The following is a 21,806-nucleotide window of genomic DNA, read 5'->3' as shown; positions in this document are numbered from 1 at the left end:
TTTCTTATCTGCTACTAAACCCCCAAAGATCAGCAGGTATTAATCTTGTAGCATTTGAATAATGTTCCCATTTTATCTATTTTGTAGTACCCCCTTTAAGCACCCGTTGAGCTTGCTAGCTTCTCCCTAGCTCAGAAAACCATAGCAACCCCAGTCCGCACTTCTCCAACTCAGGATAGAGTTCAAGTTGTTCTCCTCAAACCCTCTTGCCATCCAATGCATGGGAAACACTGACCACCGACTAGGTGTCCTAAGACTTCTTCCTGTCCTAGAAAAGGGGCGGGGGAGGGGCCGCACACGCACACACACAATTCCGCGTCGTTTAATGGGGAGGGAGAAGGGAAAGTAACGTCCGAAAAGGTAGAAGCACTTTTAGAGTTCTTTTGATTGTTCATGATAGCATCTCCGGGTGCTCTGGGACCATCGGTTTGGCTGCCACGCACTAGCCCCCACCTGCCCCCAGCCCCCCAAGGTAGGTCCTCGTCTTTATCGCATTATTCCTAAAGCTTTCGGTTTTTTCCTCGGTTTCCAGCCCGCACGTTCACACATGGGGGTGGGGGAGGAGGAGGGGGGGAGAGGCGGGGCGGGAAGGTAGACGGGTCCCGGCACCGCGCAGCTCTCATTTGCGGCGCTCCGACTCGGGCGAAGTTCTCGCGCAGCCGGCACGCAGCGGCCGGGGCCGGTCCCGGCGGGCGGCGGCGGCGGGTGCTCGGAGCCGGGCGGGGCGGCGGCGGCGGCGGCGGCGGCGGCGGCGGCGCGGGGACGCGCTCTGTCTCTTTAAGGGAGCTCGGTCTGGGGTGGCGCTTTCCTCCGCGAAGGCTCCTTTGATATTAATAGTGTTGGTGTCTTGAAACTGACGTAATGCGCGGAGACTGAGGTCCTGACAAGCGATAACATTTCTGATAAAGACCCGATCTCACTGCAATCTCAAGCGTCCTCTTTTTGGTGCTGCTCGTTTCTCCAGACCCCGCGTCCTCTCGATCGCTCTCTCGCCTTCCTATTTTTTTTTTTTTAAACAAAAAACAACACCCCCTCCCCTCTCCCACCCGGCACCGGGCACATCCTTGCTCTATTTCCTTTCTCTTTCTCTCTCTCTCTCTTTTTTTTTTATAAAGGGGGGGAGGGAAGGGAAAGGGGGGGAGGCAGGAAAGACCTTTTTCTCCCCCCCCTCCCCCCCAATAATCCAAGATCAACTCTGCAAACAACAGAAGACGGTTCATGGCTCTGGCCGCCGCGCCACCATCTTTCGGGCTGCGGAGGGTGTTCTTGACGATTAATCAACAGGTAAGGAGGGGCCCGGGCGGGCCGCGGGGCCGGGGGCCGCGGGGGGTACGGGGGGCGCGGGCGCCCCTCGGCCGGGCCCGGGGCGCCGCGACGCGAGTGCTGCGCCCGCGCGTGTGTGCGCAAAATGTGGGCGATCGCGAGCGGGGAGCCCTGGGAATTAAAAGTGACTTTCTTTGAAAAAAAAAAAAAAAAAAAAAGCAGAGGGAGAGTGTGCAGAAAGCCAAGCGCAGGCTTCTCGGGTTTCACATGCATTTTCTTTCTTCCTTTTTGCGCGTGTGATTTCTTTCTTTCTTTCTTCTCTTCTGCTCTCTTTACCCCCCTTCCTCTCCTCCTTTCGGTGGGTCTGAGGCAACTGAGCCTTAGAAACGAGCGACTTCAAACTGCAGTAGCCCCTGGAGTCAGGAGGGTCAAGTTCAGCCGCCAGGGAGGAGGAAAAACAAATCCCCATTTGCCAAAAAAAGAAGTTTCAGGCCGGTGCCCCCTCCCCCTCGCAGTCCCACTCCCCCTCGCTGTCTCTTTCTGGCTGATTTTAATTCTCTCCTACCGGGCGCAGCGGAGGAGCTGGAGGTGGTTGGACCCGAGGGGCCGCCGCCGCCGCCGCCGCTGCAAGTTTTCTGGGGCTCCTGACAAGCGGGGAGCAGACTAGGCACCAGCATGCAGAGTAGTAAGTTGGGCCAACTTGGGAGGGTCGGGAGGGTCTCAGAGAGGGGCCCACTCTGGTCCCCAAAGTGGGAAAACAGCACAGGACTGGCGTTAGCTTTGAAGAGTTTGCAAAGCCAGGCTTCAAACTTTTTGCCTTAAAGGCCCAGCTGGGCTGGAGAAGGAGGGTGTCGCATCCCCTGATGCACCCGCCTCTGCGCGGCTCAGGGCAGCTTGGCCAAGGGGTCTGTGCCCTGTCCGTGCCATGTGGCAGGGCCTTGCAGCCCAGGCGCTTCCGTAGGGGCTGAGGAAGGGGCAGACTTCCTCTGCGGTGCGGATGATGCGCCATGTGTCGCGGGTCAGCGGACACTGGACGGTGATTAAATGCCTGACAGCGGTGGGACATCCAGGCGGACGGGCGCTTCGCCTTCTGTCTAGTTCCTGTTTGGGCTCCAGAGAAACGCATCTTTGAAAGGCCAAGGCAAACATCGCTGTCCCTTCAAATAACTCCAGGATTATAGGACCCCATGAATAATTTGAGGGTGAGGCGGAGGTGGGAGCTGTTTGAAGTGCAAAGCTGTTTTTGTGGCCGGGAAAGCTTTTTTGTTAGTACCTGTGTGAGATGGTGGTGGTTCCCCCTTTCCCCAGGGAAGTCAGTAACCGTTTTATGGCCTGAGCAACTCTAAAGCAATTTAAGTTAGAAGGCGAGAAGGACTGGTGGGTTTCAGAGGGAATCTTGGACTGATTAAATTTTAGGTCTTGCTTTACTTCCTCATATCTTTTTAGGCCTCAGAATTGATACTATTGAAAGTTTTTGAGTAAGAGCGGTGTATCTAATGATGAATCAAAATTATGATAGAATATTCCTCCTTATCCTATTTTGGAAAATCACGACTAGAGTTTTAAGTGAGGTAAGTGAAGTGGGAAGCGTAGCAGAGCAGTGAAATCGCAGAGAAGTTGGGGCGATTCATTGAACTTTTGTAGATTCATTGAACTTTTGTAAATGCACCAGGTGAACAGGGAAGGGTCTGAGAAGAAAAAGAAGTACAAAGGGATCTCCAGATAGGACGGGGGAGAGAATTCTAAAGAAATGATAACTTCTAGGCCTGGTTGTTGGCTAAAATTTGATTGTTCAAAACAAAAATACTATAGGAACCTCTAACCACTCTTCAAAGTCATCCAGCTCTTAAGTTAAAACCTATGGATCTTGCTGGCATCATGTTACTTTTCTGCTGGTTTTAGGAAAAGTTGATCATTTAGAAAAGGCTGCCAGAGTTAAAAATGCAAGGGGCAGCAAAGGAAAGTAATGCGGCGGCCAGTACTTGACGTGGACAAAATGAGAATGAAAGTTTCTGAGCTCGCTGTTGTCAAGTTTCTTACATGTTGCTCATTTGCTCAGGACGCTTTCTCAGATATTCCACCGGTTAATGTAAAAAAGCAGACTCGCTCTAAAATGGTGTGGGCTTTTTTTTTCTTTCCCCAAGTCTGCCAGGGTTGTGAATAAATACAGGGTTTGTATGGGAAGATGAAGCGTTTCCTGTAAGTTGTGATGCTGACAGGACAGTCTGGAAATGATACCAACATTTTGAGGATTTTTTTTTTACCTTTAAGTGAAAGTTTATTAATGACATGCTTAATCTTAACAAGTCAAACATATTGTTCTTAGAGCTTATCTCTCCTCAGATTTCATAACTTCCTTTTAAAGCTGTACCCCTGGATGAAAACATCTCTAGATTCAGTTAAATAGACAGGGCCCCGAACGTGTTAAAGTTTGACGATTATTTTTGAATATTAACAACGTGAAAATAAAACTCCTGACGGGGAGATAGAGTTCTAATGCCACGTTATGACTTGATTTCTCTAAATGTGAGGCATTACGAAGCTTCGTTAATACTCTGTTGGCAAAGTATTATTTGCCACGGGTGAGTTGATGTTTACAGCTTCCCAGTATATCTATTATATGTTAGGATATATGTGTATAGAATACTTTCCTGCACATAATACTCAAGTCTGACGCTCTCCAAGTACATGGTGGGACATAGCAAGTTCCCTACAAAAAAGTTTGTTACTCCTTTGAATTCTGGACGCTGTAAGGGTGTCTGCTGCTATTTAGATGTTGTCCTTTGTCTCTGAAAGGTACCATGAAAAGTAAGGAGGAAGGTGTCATAGTAGTTGTGAGGTCTGAGGTTGACTTTAGAGCTCAGCATTCTGATGATTAGTGTTTTAAATGATTTAATAAAATTTTTGCTTGAAAATAGGTTAAAATCTGTAATAGTGTGTTAATCATAAGTGAATTTCACATGCCTCTTCCATATTTTCAGTATTCTTTTTACTTTTCTTTTAAGTCACATAGTACTCCTGAGTTTACTCTGATTTCCAGAGTACAGGTCTCTGTAATACACATAAGGGAATCTTCATTCATAAGGAAAATCTTCAGAACAGGGAAATGGATGCATCTGTGGAAGAGCTGCTTTTAAGATCTTAGTATTTCAGTGATGTTTCTATTACTGTTATTATTTGGTGTGTGTGTGTGTGTGTGTGTGTGTGTAGAGACAGAGAGAGGGAAATAAAGATCACAATTTGCTGTTAATGATCTGCACATTCCTGTTAAGATATGCCAAAGGGTGTTAAGTTTTAATAAACTCTTTTCTTACCTTCTTTGTGGAAGTAAATAAGCATTACTGAAATTTTTAAAAAGACTTGTGGAAAATTGTTTTTGAGCTAGAACTTTATTTTGACTTTGAAGTGAGCACAGATATATTGAAAACTGGCTTTTAAATGCTTTTTATGATGCATATAATATAGAAATTATTTTTTTACTTCACTACCCCTTTTGGTAGCAAACAATAATAACACTATGCTATTGTGTGTAAAACAAAATAGACTTTAAGAAAGTTATGGGCAGGTGTTTATAATTGATTTAAAGGGAAAATTATTATTTTTGAAATAAGTGATGCACTTAAAATAAAATGACTGATGCACATTAAAACATATTCTTATTAAGATAGTCTCTGGTGTGTAAAATGAAGCCATTCATTCAACAGACTGACAACTTTCCACTTGGTATTTGCCTTTGCTTAATTTAGTTTCCGCAGGACAGCTAGTGTGGTAGTCTGCATCTGTTTTTGGCAGGCACAGAAAACTATAAACTGAGACAGTTCTGTCCCAAATATCGTAACTCACAAGTTACAATCAATTTGATAAAAACAGGCAAGTTTTATGGACTTGCTTTCTGTTCATCTTTGGTCAAGCTTTCAGGTAACAGGTTTCTTTCTTTCCCCATTTTGCTGGTTGTAACTCCTAGTACCATGGATAACTAATTCTGAGTCCTGTTTTCTCATTTATCTACCTTTTTTATTATTTATTGAAATTTGGGGAAATTCATGACAGCATATCTAGACGTGGCTTTTCTTTATCTGTGTGATGACTACAGCTTTTGATATCATCATACAGAAGGTAATGAATTCTTTGCTACTATAATAGTTTTACAATTTATGGAATTGCAGGGGCCCCCTTGGATAAAATATGGAGAAACTTACAGCCTTTGCTGGGTAGAAATCTCATCCACTTCTCTGAAGTTCCTGGTGATTGTCACGTATATAGAAACACTAACGCACTTTGCAGTTGTTTCCATTGGAAAAAAACTAAGCAGAGTTTTTTATAATCATCAAAATTTTTTGTCTTCCTCAAGCTTTAACCAGGGGATTAAAGTAAATATGCGAAAATACCAAGTGTTGTTTTATACTACTGTTCAGTAGCGAACAGAGCTGCAGAGGGAATAATCACTTTAAAAAATTTATCCTCAAGTGTGAGTGGGTCTTTGGCTGTTTGTTTATTTGTATGGGATATTTGATTCGTTATATATGACCTTTATCAATACTGTCCTTAATGTTGCTCTTATGGTCACCTCTAGGGTTGTCCTATCACTGTGGTTTTCAGGTCCCTGGGAACTGAATTCGTTGGACTTTGGTTTGGTTCTCTGATGGGTATAATAATGTAGAACTGGATTTAGTTTAGAAAGAGATCTTTGGGCTTAAGGAGACCTCTTTCACTGAATTTGGGGAAGGATCTATGGTTGAAAATTATTTGAATTGTTAGTTTGAGAAGAAGGCTAACTGGTGGCTGAAGCCATAGTAGCTATTATAGTAGCAATGTCGACTTTTTGTCATCCCCCCACCGCCCCGCTTTTTTTTTTTCCAAGAGCACAAATCCAAGTAGCAAAAACAAAGATGAAATTATCTATGCCCTTCAAATTTGAAGCATCATTGGAAATCATTTTCTGATTCAAAGCTATAATTGAAATACAAATAACATGAAAATGCCCCCCAAAAAGACATTAAGGGTCCGCTTTTTGTTCCTAAGCATGTTTCATTAAAAATAAGAAAGAAAACTTTTAATTTTTAAAATGTTTCTAGCTCTTTAAAAACCTGCAGTAAATACTTTACAAGTGGCTAGACACCTTCCCTGGTGGTTTAGTTTATACAAGCAGGAAACTTTCTCTCCTACTCTTTCTCTCTTTCTTGTTTTCTTTAAACCAACTGACGTAATGCCAAACTTTGCTTTAAAAGAACAGACAGAAGTAATTGGTAGCTTTTAACTTTTAATAATGTTCTGGATTGGTTTTAGTGGCCAAAATGCCATTTTTAAAAAAAAAAAAAGTTCAAGTAAGAACGGGCTTGTGGCCTGAGGAAGAAAGGCTCTGTTGATGCAGTTATTTTTATTCTTGTTTTTCAATCTGTTATTAAAAATCTTTCCTGCTGAGCACTGCTGGATTTCTCCAATTGCTCTCTGTGATGGCTGGTGCATTTCAGGTTACCGTAACTTAAACAGTTTTTGGGTTTTGGGGAGAGTGAGTATTTGTGTTGCGTGATTTCTTTCTTATTTGGAAAAAAAAAAAAACATTGTTTTTGTTTCAATTGAGATGAATTAATTAAGATTATCAATGGCGACAGGTCAATGAATGTGTTTATATAAAGAATGCTACACCTGTTAGCAAGAGCCTGAAATGTGGAAGTTTAATTGTGACATTAATCATTTTTATGTGCAGAGGAAGGAAAATAGATGAAACTTTACAAAAATATATTTTTAGATTGAAAGCGTTAATTTTAAGGGTCAGTTTGTTTCTAGTGGTGGTTCTTTTATTCGCACAATTTTAGATGATAATTTTTTAACCCTATTTATCACGCAGTGTGTTTAGTTTCCTTTTTTTTTTTTTAATAGTCATTTTCTCTCTTCCTGATCTTACACAGGCAAACAGAACTTTCTCCAGTTAAGAGACATCTTGGTGATGTTGATTGACATCAGGGCAACTTCAGAAGCTGGCAAGTAGGAAAATCTTTTCAGAGGGCAAAAAGATTTGTGCCAGTTTTTCCTTCCTTGGGGAAAGACACTCCACCCAGAAACGGGGCCCTCCGCCCCATTTGGTGGGCCAGAACTGAGTATCGACGTTGCTGGTGTGAATTGTTCGTAAGGTTTAAATCTTATGGTTACTTGTCTTGGACTTGGCTTTTAACCCCAAATTTGTTCTGAGAGTTTTTGTTTTTCTTTTCGTTACACAGAGTGTATTTTAAAAATAATACATACTGAAATTAGGTATCACGGAGATACCTTAAAATGTCTTTTAAGGCTTTTACAATTATAAAAGTATTCCGCATATTTAAGGAAGTTGACGTGTTCTCTGCATAGAAATTTGACAGTTTTGACTTACCTTATGTCTTTCTCAGTTTTTCTTGTGAGAGCTAAGACTTTAGTTCAAATCAGGGGCATTCTTTCTTTGCTAACTACTCCTTTACTTACGGATTTGTCAGGAAAAACTTTAGGAGCTAAAGCTGTAGTTGTTCGCATCAGTCATGGTGAGGGTATCTTAGAGTAAGTCTTACTTTATTTTTCACAGAGTTTTCAAACATAAATTTAAAGTTATGGGTTTCTCTGTCATTGCATTTTTATTTAATGAATGTCGGTTTATTACTTTAAAACTGAGGGAACAGTAATAAAGTTTAGCAAGAAGGAAAAAAAAGGCAGAGGGTGGTGTCCCGAGCCCTGATCCTTTAATATCAGCAGTGTGTGTACTGTTCAGTGGTGGGGAGGGGTTGGGGAGGCTTTGTGGGAGATGATACAAAAAAAAAAAAAAAATCCATCAGTTGCGCATATGATCCCCTCCCCTTAAGGTTTACTTAAACAATATGTTTCAGTTTTGCCTCAAACCATTCCGCACCACTTCTGCTCCCAAGAATCCACCACTATCTTGGTTCCTGAGCGATTAAGGATGACACTTTCTGTTGTATAATGAACTGCAGTATTGTTTGAACAAAGGTAACATATTTTGATTTGTGTAATTTTTTGGTAGCTGCTAATAGGATACCTCTAATATGAGAGGAAAGCTAGCAGTGTAAACGCCTGCAAATGCTTGCAGTATCCACAGGAGCTGTACTGTGTTTGGACTATTGCTGGTGTGTGTGCATGCAGTTGTGGGGTGTTGCACGGGTGTAATGTACGTGGACGGATAAGAGGCAGATACACCTTGATGGTGGATTCTCATATGTAAAACCATTAACTCTGCCCTTTAAACATGAATCTTTTAAGGAGTTACATGACCTACTTTATGAAGTCTGGAAGTTTGAAATGGGTATGGAATTTAAACATAATGAAGCCATCATTATCATAATACTTTTATCTGCTCTGAATTTACTAAGAAATTTTAAAAATGACAAAAAAACTATAAATCAGAATGCCACCTTTCACCGTATTTTAAGAAGTGCTTCTGAAGAAGAATTTTTTAAAAGTCCCATTTGTTTCTGTTGAGAGGAGCAGTTAAGTGACAGTGCTGTTTCTGAATATATCTTTTTATGGGATAGCACTTTATAGTTTGCACTTCTATCCCAAAACGTTATGTAGAAATAATATGGAACATGTAAAGACTCCGTACTGTGACCCAATGCGTTTTTCCCTAGGGTGATGGATTCTGTGCGTCACCCAAATGTGATGCTATTTGCCAGGCTTGTAATACTGGTTCTGAGGGTTGCTGTATGTCCTATTTCATCAAGCAACACAATACAACAACTTCGGTATCTAGGTAATTGACACAGTCAAAATAGGCTCTGGAAAATGTTCCAAATACTTCTAACTCAGAAGTTAACTTATATGTTCAATTTGTTTAACATTTGAATAAACAATGACTCATTGTCAGCTATTTAAGCCTTCTATAGTAGATAGTATTAGAAGGAGATATACAAGTGCCCATAGTTTATTTTCTAGTTTCTTTTTTCCTTTATTCGAAGGGAGCATGGTTCTCCTATTTGCATCTATAATTGCTTTATCTGTTAATCACTTTGTATTCGTGACAGCGAGTAGTATAGTATTGTGAACAATAATAAACATATTCATAGGGTCTAAGTGTATGGCCTAAGCTTTAAAAAAACATTAATAATATATTATTTGAGTATTAGAATAACCTAGAATGAACCCAGTATAGGGTAATAGATATGCCACATTTGCTCTTGAGACATTAAATATATTTTAGCTGTAGAAAAAAAGATAAAGGTTTCAAAGCCTCAGAGCTTTTTTACTTGTAGAATCTGGATAGAATTTATGAAACTTACTAATCAACAAATACTTTAACATAACATGTGCTTCTTGATTAGATTGTACAACATGGCTTTCAACGGATTCTTGTGGATCAGTATTGCAGTTTTTCCTTATAGAAACATATATTATGTCTGAGATCAGAGACATCTATAAATAGTGTAAATATATAGGGCAGGAGTTAGTTTGTGGAATCTGTTTTCTCTATTACGTGATACACTTCATGTGCAAAGGGATCAAGCATTACTAATCTAGTTTTAGCTTTATTTTCTCTGAGCTATGCACAAGTGCAGCATATGAATTTGTGACTTCATATTAACTTAGTGTGTACATGTACGTACACATATCTATATTCTCACTCGTATAGAATGTTTTGCATTACAGGCCACTGAATGGAATTTTAACATATTACATATTTTTTTAAAATGACTTTAACCTTTGTAATACGCATTTTAATTACTTGATGTATCCCAACACCTATTTGAAGGTTAATTTAATTATAATTTTGGTTCTGAAATGAGAGCAAGATTGGCAAAACAAATTAAAAACTAACGTCCACTTGTGACTTCTCTGTGATGTCATTATCCAGACATCATCTTTAGCTCTGAAAGATGTAGAAATAAATACATCAGCCTGTTATTCTCTCAATACTGTTAAGTAGTTCTGAACATATAAAAGTTCCTGAAAGACATTTTGGTTTTTCTTTCAGCTTTACTTTATGATGCCATTAAATTTTTTTGAAAGAGAATCTCACTCCCTGTAATTTTTAAAAATACCATTCAACTGATGAAGTTAAGACTGCTCATATATATATATATATATATATATATATATATATATATATATATATTAATTTTAATCAAGGTCCATGTTACTAATTTTTCTCACGACATGTTAGCCCAGTTGTTGAATGATTAATAATTCTTTTATCAACTGTTCCTGTATATAGCTTTGAGATCTTTTAAAATTGGGTATTTACTGTATCTAGCAGCTGAATTTTTATTTAATAAATCAATTTGATTATGAATTGAAGAACCACAAGTGATTATTTTTTATACCATCTTTAAGTTACTATTGGAAGTATTATTGCAAAATTTTCACCTCAGTTCTTCAAACTTAGGTGAGTTTTAGAAAATAACTTAGGTACAAGTGGCCAGTGGAAGCAATTACATCCAAGCAAGGAGTAATATGAAACATTATTTTCTGTAACTTTTATAAGCAGATCCTAAGAATTGTTTCTCTTTTGCATTTAGGACAAATTTGCATTACATCCATTGCGTGAAAGATGTGGTAAATTACTATAAGAAACTCACTGTCATCTAAAGCTCAATGACTGTGAACTCTTTATTAAACTCTCTATCCCATTACTGTTTATTCTACTTTTAAATGTCCCGTTCTTAAGACAGTTTCTGTTGTTGAAAGACTGTCCTAATTATTTACATTTTACTTTTCTTTGTCTCCTGATAAACTTTAAGAAACTGTCACTTGTAAGATTTTAGGCCGATAGTAAAAATCATAATGTACACATTTTATATAAAAATATGTGTACATGATCTTGCATGTTCAATTTGTCAGACATTTAACTCTTTAGTGTTCCACATATTTGTGTGGACTTATATACATACCTATCATGTATTTTTACTCCCAGAAATGTTCAATACGTCGTGTTAATTTTTAATTACGTATATACATGCTCGTCTCACTCCCCAAGTAATTCGATATATCATTGACAATGATAAACACTTAAAAATGAGACCAATAATGAGTAGAAATGGAAAATAGGGAGGTAGATATTAGTGTAAGCAGGTTTTCCTCCTTTTTGTTTGTGTCATGTTCAGTTGCTATTTAAAAAGCTATATCTATGTGCACATATATATATGAATATATATATATACACACATATGTATATACATCTGAACAGAAGGGGGGACATGGATACTGTACAATCCATTATAATGTAAGGAACTATTGCAATATATGGCTTTATTTATTTGTATATTTTTGACACAGGAAACTTTGACCTCTTTGCCTGTGGTACTTGGGAATTTTAGATAAACCCCGTTGGGGTCACACTCATCAGTTCCGGCTTTGCGTGACAAAAAGCATTCTTAGCTTCTGGTGCGCCACTGTGCTGTTTTCCTTCAGGACTGGAAGTCCTGTAAGTTAATTTGGCATTCGAAAGCACTACTAGAATTTTTCCCTTTTGAAATCCTCTGGATGGTTTTCAGAGGAGTAAGCAGAGATCACGGGCAGCGTGATGTTGTTCTTTTCAGGATGCTAAAGAAAATTATACTGAGAGCAAGCATGCTTCCTCTGGATTATTCTGCCATGCTTTATTACCATTTTTCCCCCATTTTTTTTTTTTTCTCCTCTTTGGGATCTAGTATTTCAGTTTAAGGAGGAATAAAGATTTTTCCTTTTAGTGGAAAAATGTGCTTGCTGCAAGGTTTTTACCTACATTTCTTTATAGTATGTACCTTTGGAGGGGGTGAGCAATAGAAGAAGAGGAAGAAACTTGTGTACTATAAAATAATGATATGCTTTTGTTGTTTGCTGTTGAACAGGCCTTTGCCATTCCATTTCTATGAGGAAATGCATTGAATGAAATTAAATAAAGTTGTGGTATAATTTTGAAACGATTGTAAGCACCAACAGTGACATATTTCTGGCAGAAAGATTAAGACAATGTCAGTTACTCAGTGCTTCCACCAAACTCTGTATTCCAAGTTTATAAATATGAATTTGACCATTTGATCACAGATGATGTTTGATATGAACGTATCTTGATTCAGGGAAGAGAGTACTTAAATTATTCTCACCATCAGTATGCTTTAGATTTGCAAGAAATATAATGCCAAGTATCATGTTGTCAGTCCTTTGAGATTTTTTAGTAAAGAGTTTTACTTGTTTATAGTAGCTTATATTCAATGATACCAAGCACAGGCTGCTTAACATACTTGTGCATTGAGCTCTGGTGAAGTTCAAGAAGTGGTTGCATTTCCACCAAGATTTAGGGGAGTAATGTACTAGAATAGTAGCCATCTACTAATGATGGTTCTGAGGTTTGGAATTTGTAACTGAGTTTTAGGAGCTATGGCATAAATATAATAATAGGTAGAAATATTTAGAATGATCACCTTTTATAAAAGTTAGTTCTGTCTTTCATGTCTAGGAAAATATAGCAGTGAATGTTTGCTTTTTGTATGTTTTGTCTCCAAGCAGAGGAAACTGACAGTTTTATGTTTTAAGTGCCGAAAGTTGTTCTTGGCTAAGCAGTCCCTGAGTTAATCACTGGGATGTTAACTCGAATTTTTGCCTTTGAAAAGTTTTCGAATTTTAAAGCGAAATATGCTTCCATTATTTCCAAATTGACATCCTGCGCTCTGGATTGGTTTTTAGAGAAATGTTTTCCAAATTCTCTTGGATTGCTTGAAGTCCATTGATTTTGAAATATTTAGTTTTGTTTTTTTAAGCCTTTCCGAAAGGAGAGGAAAAACTTCATCTTTTTAGGATTTTCTAATTATAGAACCCTCGTTATTTGCCATTAAATGCAAATTAATTTTGCATTTATTTTGTATACTTTTTTTCTCCTTTTGTATTCTTTTCAGAACTCATTTTGATGCATCAAAAATTGAGAGAACAGTGATTTCCGCTCTTCCGCCACACCTTTTTGTGATAAGATATTTTGGTCATTGCTAAGGAGTCACTACAGAGAAATCCTGTCTTATGTCATTTGCACACTTTCATTTTTACTTCAAAAAAGAGTGGTATTTGAAAATTATATATTTATTCTAATTACAAATATTGTGAATGGTGTAAAATAACATGACATTTAGTTTTTTCTCATTTGTGTCTTAGGCAACTTGTGTCTAAAAATTTGTCTGAAGGAAAAAGAAAAAGTATTTTAACCAGCTTTAAAATTAATTTAAGACAGTCTTGTGGATTTCTCCAAAATGAATATGAAAATATAAAATACCGTCAGTGCACAGGGTTAAAATTAACTTTATATGTATAGTGGTGGCTTTAACCTGACATCTTTTAATGTAAAGCATGTTTTAGTACAAAGAAGATTTTTCTCTCGTTTTGCCTGTATTTGATTTTATTTTTTGCAAGCTGTTTGCTTGAAATGATTGGCATCCTTAAATTATGGTTATGTGTAAAACAAATCAGCCTGCTACTATAAAGAAGCAACATCTCTGCACATTCATCTTAAAGACTATTTTAAAATATTTTCGTTTGCAACGAATGCATCAGGCCCAAAAGAAATAGATAGTATCCCTAACACATCGCCCACACTATTCTCTCGAAGTGGAATTGAGTCTGAGAGAGAGCACATTTGTTCCACTCCTAGTGGAGTGTATTTCATAGTATTTTGGTGTCTCTGCTGGTAGAAATGTAGACATTTCAGCCAACCACCTCCTTCTCTGGTTCCTCTGATAGCAGGTGAACATTTTGCCAAAATTTTTGGTCCAGTCCATTGTAATCAAAAGCATGTCGTGGCATTGGGCTTAATGGGATGATTTTAAGTCATGTTTGTTAACGTTATTCTGAAAAAATAATTTTAAAATATTTACCTGTTTGGAATAGAATGGAAGAGCTGGGACGGTGTTTTTAGATTTAATCCAAAGCCCCTAGATACTGGTAAAGAATTAAACAATTCTATAGATCATTTCTCCTTTTCCTAATGTGGGAGAAAGTGGGATTTATTTGGGTAAACAGCTTTGTAGAAATAATCGGTTAACTTTTATTTTGACAAAACATGATCATAGAAAAATATGCACAGATTTTCTGAGCCCAGTAATATGTGCATTTTATTTCTTTAGGTTCCATCCATAAAACCATGTAGAAAAGAAAATGAACGGAAGAACACATTTAATCACCTGTCTGAGGTCAGACGTAGAGTGTACCGCGTAGCCTGCAAGAGAATTCTCTTAGTTCTGTGCTTGTGTTCTAAAACCTGGCCCCCATCTCCTTTGCTCATGGGCACATTTCATCATGTGTGCGAGAATGTCTTGTGTTCTGCTGCCCACGGATGCGTGAAAATGTGGATTTAGGCTGTAGAGCCTTTGAACAGTTTTCTGCTGAGGAAAAGGGGAACCTGGCTAATGAAACACTTCTTACTGACTGAACTTTCCTTGCATGGTCCCTCTAAAAGCTACGACTCAAGTTTAAATTTTGGTTCTTCGTTGTTCTTTCATTCAGGTTTTATTCAGAGTGATCCTAGGATTGTAGTTTCTTTTGAGGGATAGAAGCTGAGGACATAGGGGTGCCTGGGTGGCACAGCGGTTAAGCGTCTGCCTTCGGCTCAGGGTGTGATCCTGGCGTTATGGGATCGAGCCCCACATCAGGCTCTTCTGCTGTGAGCCTGCTTCTTCCTCTCCCACTCCCCCTGCTTGTGTTCCCTCTCTCGCTGGCTGTCTCTATCTCTGTCGAATAAATAAATAAAAAATCTTAAAAAAAAAAAAAAAAAGAAGAAGCTGAGGACATAAGCTACTATCCATTCTGGCAGAAGCATCTTATTTTACAAAGGAGAGCACTGAGGATGAAGTTAAGGTGAATTTCCCATGATCGCACAGCTATTGAGAAAAAGAACTGAGCTTAGAACGCGTGTCTGGTCACCATCGTCAGTTCTACATAGAACACTAGACAGGTGTGAGGTTTGTGGATGGAGTCTGCCTAATACTTGAAATTCACCACTCTTCATTTTTCCTTTTGTGGATGGATTTGAGAATAGAATTAGAGTATCATTTATTCATATGCAGTGGGAAATTGATCATGTAATAAATCAGCTGGTACATTCACATTATTTCTTTATCAATACCTTATGACGATAGGGGAATCAAGTGTGTAATCCAGAAGTTAGCCTGAAAGTTAAACAATTACCACAGAAAATTTAGGCTTAATGCTCTTTCAAACCCCTGAACAATACAAGCCTCTTTAGATTCGTGTGTATAAAATTCAGTTGGTAAAGTATTGGTTATAAAATGGTCATTAATAAGGAGTTAGTTTGAATTATTCTTCTCCCTGTAGTTTAGTAGTTTAAAATACTTCCCAACATTGATCTGTTTTGAGGCCAGCTTTAAAAATAAAAACAGTCCATTTGAATTAAAGATTTTTTATCTTCCAAGAAACTGGACTTTTCTTTATTCATAACAGCCATAAGCCCCTTGGCAGGTTGAAAACTATAGACAGCATCTGTGAGATTAGGCCTGAAATGTGCAATTAGTTATTAAAACGTGGTTGAGAAACCATTCGTGGCATTTTAATAAACTCCTCAGCATTTAGAAAAACAAATTAAAAGAATAATAAGAAACTTCATTTATTTTAAATGCTGTTGTTATTAATTCTGTCTTTTGAATGATAAATTTCAGCTTAAATGTAGTAAAAATGATATATTCTAAAATATAACTGTAATGGCTTTATTTATCTTTTAGAGTTTCTTTAAAGTTACATTTTTATCCATGCCTCCGCTGTACGAGTACAATGAACAGTTCTTTATCGGTTATAGTTAAGCTAATTTTAATCATTTACGTTGTTGGATTGGAAAACCAGGAGAAATTCTCTGTCATCTTAGACATCTGAGGTGTATTTTACTTAAATTTCTAATTTCTTCTTATCTTTCCCTACTAATAGTTATATAATCTAAAGGTTAGTGCAACTCCCCTCACCAGTGAGATTGACGATGGTTCCTCCATCTCTGAGGGCACTCTCATTTCCATTTGTTTTAAAGAATTCTGGTGAGTGCCGTGCAGAAAACTGTTGGACCCAAGACATCCCGCAAACTGTTTTAGAAGACAGTTCTAGGAGGGTCTTTGGCAAGGAGGAGGAGGAGTGTCAGACCTGGAAATGGCAGATTTGGTCCAGGGTCTGCTCTTGAACCCATTTCCTGTCGAGTTGCCAGGTGAAGATACCTGTCGGACTGCCTTTTATTTGTCTGGGTTTGTGTCTTAGCCAGAGGGCAGGCTTGTCTTTTTTTTTTTTTTTTAATTTGGTTGTTTTGTTTCACTAATGTTTCTTTCAGGTGAAAACCCTTTATAAATGGTTGCTGGGAATAGTATTACTTTAAAATAAGAAAGTTTGCCTATGGAAAAAGATCACATTCAGTCAGAAATAATTACATCAGAGAGTAATGAAATAATCTTTAATATTAGAAAGCATTTCTTTTAAAATGGGTTGAGGAATCATCTTAATGAGTATGGTGACCATCTTACGTAAAACCTCCTTCTAGCTATAGTGAGCACTGTGTACCGAGAAGGGCTGAAAACTTCCATTACTATTACCTAACTGTCCAGGATTTTTGCCCCCCTCTTCCTCTGGCAGTTGATTATGTAGTTGATTTTTTTTTTTTTTTTTTTTAGTTTAACACCCGATGTTTACGGGATGGAACCATAGGAAATGTTATCAATGCTTACATCGCCCTCATTTTTCTTAATGTTATTTTGGGGTTTATTTTTCTACTAATCTTCTCCCTATATTCCAAATATCTCTTTTTCTCCATTGACTTTAAGAGATTGGAACCCTCCCATGTTCTCTTGGCATTGAAGATCAAAATAAATTTTAAGTGGCTTTTACTTCTGGGCTTTGTTTTTCAGAGAGTACTTTTTTTGTTGGCTTTTAAAAAACAGGTCTCATCCAGATAAGGTTTAAATAAGATGAGTTTTTATATATTTTTTTCCTTTCCACTTATTAAGGGGTTTGCTTTCCTGATAAATCAGTATACGTTTAATTTTTTTTTTTACTCCTTCAGAATCATAACTTTGCTAATATATTCATCCACATTTAGGAAACCCCTTCTCAAACATTCCTTAAACTGTTTTATACTTGTTCTCACGGCTCCTATTTGTAAACAAAGACTATCCTGGATATTTTATACAAGGTAGCTACACGGCATTTAGTTTCTGCTCATTTGGATTCTAATCCAATTACAGTTGTTCATGGGGCATCTTAGAATCTAGGAAAAGTCCAGTTGCAATTCTGTAGCTCATACATGGCTACTGAAGCTGAGAGACAGGTTATGTGTGGTTTAAACACTGGACCGATTTTAGGTAACAGTCCACAAATAATGAATATACTCCCTTGAAAGTTTAGAAAAATACAAGGTAAAACAAAACAAAAGGCTACTTTTTATTTATTTCCAGATGGATTCCATCTTGTACTTGGCATGGCACAAAGTCAAAATGTTGCACTTTGAGATTTATTAATTAGAATGTTTCTAAGCCAGATATGGAATCTGTTCTCCTTTTTCAGATAAAAGATAAACCTACTCAGCTATAAAAATAACTTTAGAGTGGGAAAAACGTTGACATCTCAAATCTGGGTTTTCTTTTCATGTATACCTCCATTTCTCAGAAAAGTGAAATCTACCGGGTTCCTCCTTTTGTTGACACTGCTGGATTGAGGACACCAGTGGCCTCATGGCAGCCAAGCCCAGTGGTCTTTCCATCTGACTGCATCTCTTCAGTGAATTGGATGCTGCCAACCGTTCTGTTGAGTATCTCTCCTGGCTTGGCTTCCGAGGGCTGTGCATCCCTACCTCACTTGTTTTAGTCTGTCCTTGACTTTCCTCTTCATCTCTGCACTTTTCCTTAGTATTATATGTTTTTACCTTGATCTGAATTTGCCTCCAGACCTCACTTGGCTTCTGAGTTCTAATGTCAGTAGTCTTTAGATGCCATAGGTACTCGTTTATAAATCCATCTATCATCATTAGCCTGGCGTTCAGGACTCTAAGCTTTGTTCCCAGTTTACCAATTCTATCTGTACTATACCATGTGTTCTACCCTCCAGGTAGTACTTAGTCCTGGAACATTCCCAAACCAGCCTTCATTCATGTTCTTCCCTCTGTGAGATGCTTTTCATCCATCCTTAACTGTAGGAATTCTACCTGTTCCTCAGATGTTGACTTTTGTTTTTCTTTCTGAAGTCTTCAGATTTGCAGTCATTTAGATTTAACATCCCTGCCCTGGGTTCCCATTTATTTGTGGCTTTGGTATATAGCCCATACTAGAATCTACTTAGCATTGAAAGTCTGGAAAGAATAAGAGGATACCCAATTTATGTCTGTCGTCTTTACAAGCCTTCCATGCAGTGGTTTCTCAAAAGTGTTGTGTTAAATTGGCACGTGGGGGAAGGACACTTTGTCCAGAAAAGCATGAGACTTTTAGGTATTGACAAATTGTGAAATTGGATTGTTACATTTCAGAGAGGTAAGGGATTATCTGATGTTACATAATTAATAGACATTTCTTGAAGTTTGCCCTGACGTATCATTCCTAAAGTATAATACTGCTGGTTACAACTTAACATGCCATGTTTTGCGGGGTACTTTTAAATTCTGTCTTTACTGGATTAACATCATTGAACCAAGTGTGACAGTGTTGGTAAAACTGAGGTCAAGGGAGGCCCAGACACATTTGTGAATTACAGAGAGATGAAAACCCGTACTGCCGTGTGCTTTACTGATACCGCGTTTGAGGTAGTACAAAGTAATCAAAGATGCCAAGTGATAAATGATGTGCCCTGAATACGTGAAGGTTAACAATGTTAGGTTCCAAGGTCACGAGCCAGAAATGGGTGGTTTTAACTTCCACATGTTGAATGTTTGTCAGCCCAAATACTGTGTCCTGATGTTTGGCTTCATGGTTCCCTGTGAGAGGTCCGGTGCTTGGATGCTACGGGAGCAAGGAAGATTTAGACCTTGGGAAGATCTAACACAGACATTGGTGAATAGGGTTTGTCAGGAGCTGAGCAGAAGCATAAATAACGCTGGTTTGGGATGCCCAGGTTTATGGCAGTGAAGGATATTGAACCTCCCCTTGTTCTTTTCAATTTCCATGTCTCCTTGAGGGACCGCCAATAAAGTGATAACTGAATAAGCTGCTGAGACATTTTTCATGTTGAAATAAGAATGCCTGAGACTTCTTTGATTGTTTGATTTTTACTAATTACTTTTAATTTCATTTTAGAAGCCAAGGAACAATTTTTGAAGTTTTTTTGTTTTGGGGCTTTTTGGGTTTTTGGGTTTTTTTGTTTGTTTTTTGTTTTTTAGACTGTATCCTTGGCCTTCTCTCTGTAGTTGTTTTTGTTTGTTTTTTAACCACAAATCTTTCTTTTATGTAAGAATTGGGAAGTCTCTTTGATTTAATATATGAATCTGTTAAGCACTTAAATATTATCTTAAACAGCTCTGGAAAATTATGAAGGCTTGCTATTACTGCGCGTTCCCAAATCTGTATGGGCATGGAACCATGAAGGAGAAATCAAGGAGAGGATCTATTTAGTGAATTTCTTTACTTCTAGGACAGCTCATTATTTGGAGGACTCTCATTTATCTATTTCTTCCTTAATAACAAAACATTCCAAAGCTTCCTAGAAACCTTAGCTAATTGCATTTTTCAGACATACTTCTCTGATGTCACCTTATGTCTATCAGCAACTTAAAAAATCCTTTGAAGGGGATTGTTGGGGATTTTTAAGAGTAGTAGCTGCCTGAAATTTACAAACTATTTAAGTGATAGTTTCATGGAAGAGTACATTCTAGTTAATAAGTAGGAATTTTTAAATCCTCTGTATTTTTCCACAACTGAAGGGGTGCATACTTTTGGTTTAAAGTGAGTAGGCAAGACGTAGTCCTTCTCTCCTGGTAGTCTTGGTGGCTTAGAAATCCCTTTATTGTAGTTTCATAATCCCTGACATGACTATCTAGCTCTCATGTCTGCTAGTGCAGAAATTGAGGAAGGAAATGTATGTTTGGCTCCATTAAAATGTTCCTTATCAGACTGTATGGAGGAGGAGTGGTCACTGAAGATGCCTCTATTTGCCAGCTGGACGCCGTGTGCACTGCGCGAGTTTCCTGTCTGCTAAAGCTGTGTGGTGCCCTTTAATGATGGGAAGGAGCACATTATTAAATGTGCCGGTCCGGCGGTGGTAGTGTTTTCACTTGTGAAAATCAGGGAGCAGAGGGCATGCAAACTTTGCCCAAAGGCTGGATACAGTTTGCATAGAAATGAGGTATGTGTGGCAACAGCTGATTTGGTGGATGCCTCGCTAGTGCTGATCACTAAGGAGAAATGAGAGCAACCACAGGCCATAGGTGAGCTGCGTTTACAGGGGAAAGGGCCCTTCCCCAGAGGGGCCACCTTCAAATGATGGTAATGGGTCACATTTGTGGAGCACTGTGCTAAGTGTACTGTCTCCAGCTGGGATAGGAACTGCTGTCATCCACATTTCTCAGGGTTCGCCTAGGGCTGGGACAGGTAGCAAGAGCAGAATCAGCATTTGAACCCGGGCCGTGTGGCTTAGTAAGCACTCCTACTTCACTTCTCATTTGCTGTGAGCAGGGTTTTCAGTTGTGTATAATGCAGGGGTTTCAAAGACTAGGTGACTTTCATATTCATGCTGTTTTAGTCTGTTTTCTTCTCAAACCCTAATTTACCTTTGTTCATTTTGGGAGAAATAAAACCATCGTCTTTATATGTGACATTTTAAAATCTGGTTTTAGTAATAACTCACGTTCAACTTGTGTTCTTTCCATAGAGGTAGCTGCAATCTTGTGTTAAAAAAAAATCTGTATTAGTCTAAGTATCTGTGTCTTCTTGGCTCCATTAGAGCAAAAAGGCTGTGATCAGCAAACTCTTGTAGGGGAAGTTGTTGAATGACATGGGGATGTGGTACTGTCCTGGTAATCCTCAGGGCTGTGTGTTTCTTACATTAGTGCACTCCTGGACAACTGCCCCTGCTCCAAGTGGGGTCTTAGCGTGGCATTCTGACTTGGCTTCTGTGTGTTACAAAAACATTAAAAGGAAAGGTTGGTTTGGGTTAGGCATACAAAAACAAACAAGAAAGCCCTTTATCATCTCCTAGTTTGTCTCTGTTGGATTAATTTTAAAAAGTCATTTATAGTTTTATGAGTGAGCTTTAAAGATCCAGCGTCTGTTGCTGGTTAGTATAGTCACACAAGCAAAAGCCAAGAGTAAACCTGCTTTTTTTTTTTTTTCCCTTTTCTTTTATTTTAAGGAGAAAAAAAAAAATCAGGACCGCAGATCAGTAACAGCAATAGGATTCCATTTCCTTTTAACTGCTTCTCCAGAAGCTCCAGTCAGAGCTAGTTGGCTGCGTCCTGGAGGAGGCTGCTTGCGGGCTGCCTGTGGCCTTTGAAGCCGCGGCGACAGGAGCTTTGTGTGCGTCGGTGGCGTTCGCGGGGCCTCGCACGAGCCCCCGGCCTGCTGCAGCCACCACGCGTGCTCGGCGCCGGGCTGTGGGCGTGTTGTCGCAGGCCGCCCCGCGGAAGCGGGCCGTGCGCT

The 21,806-nt window shown here is 38.8% G+C and overlaps 1 protein-coding gene across 7 annotated transcripts in view; it reads left to right on the top strand.

Annotated features, from left to right (window-relative positions):
* The first annotated feature begins 314 nt into the window (after nt 1-314).
* Nucleotides 315-21,806, top strand: part of TRPS1 (transcriptional repressor GATA binding 1) — a 248,641-nt gene continuing 227,149 nt past the window's right edge. For 2 of the 7 annotated variants that reach the window (XM_026495542.4, XM_026495539.4), the window contains exon 1: nt 1,481-1,948. In XM_026495542.4, the coding sequence (XP_026351327.1) occupies nt 1,939-1,948 (10 nt within the window). In that variant the 5' untranslated portion in view covers nt 1,481-1,938. The other 5 variants (XM_057308080.1, XM_026495538.4, XM_026495540.4 and 2 more) reach the window with 5 other exon arrangements.

This window comes from Ursus arctos, unplaced genomic scaffold (genome assembly GCF_023065955.2).
Source record: "Ursus arctos isolate Adak ecotype North America unplaced genomic scaffold, UrsArc2.0 scaffold_6, whole genome shotgun sequence".
Taxonomy (NCBI): Eukaryota; Metazoa; Chordata; class Mammalia; order Carnivora; family Ursidae; genus Ursus; species Ursus arctos.
Note: the sequence above shows the minus strand (reverse complement) of the source record. Positions and strands in the feature narration are given on the sequence as shown.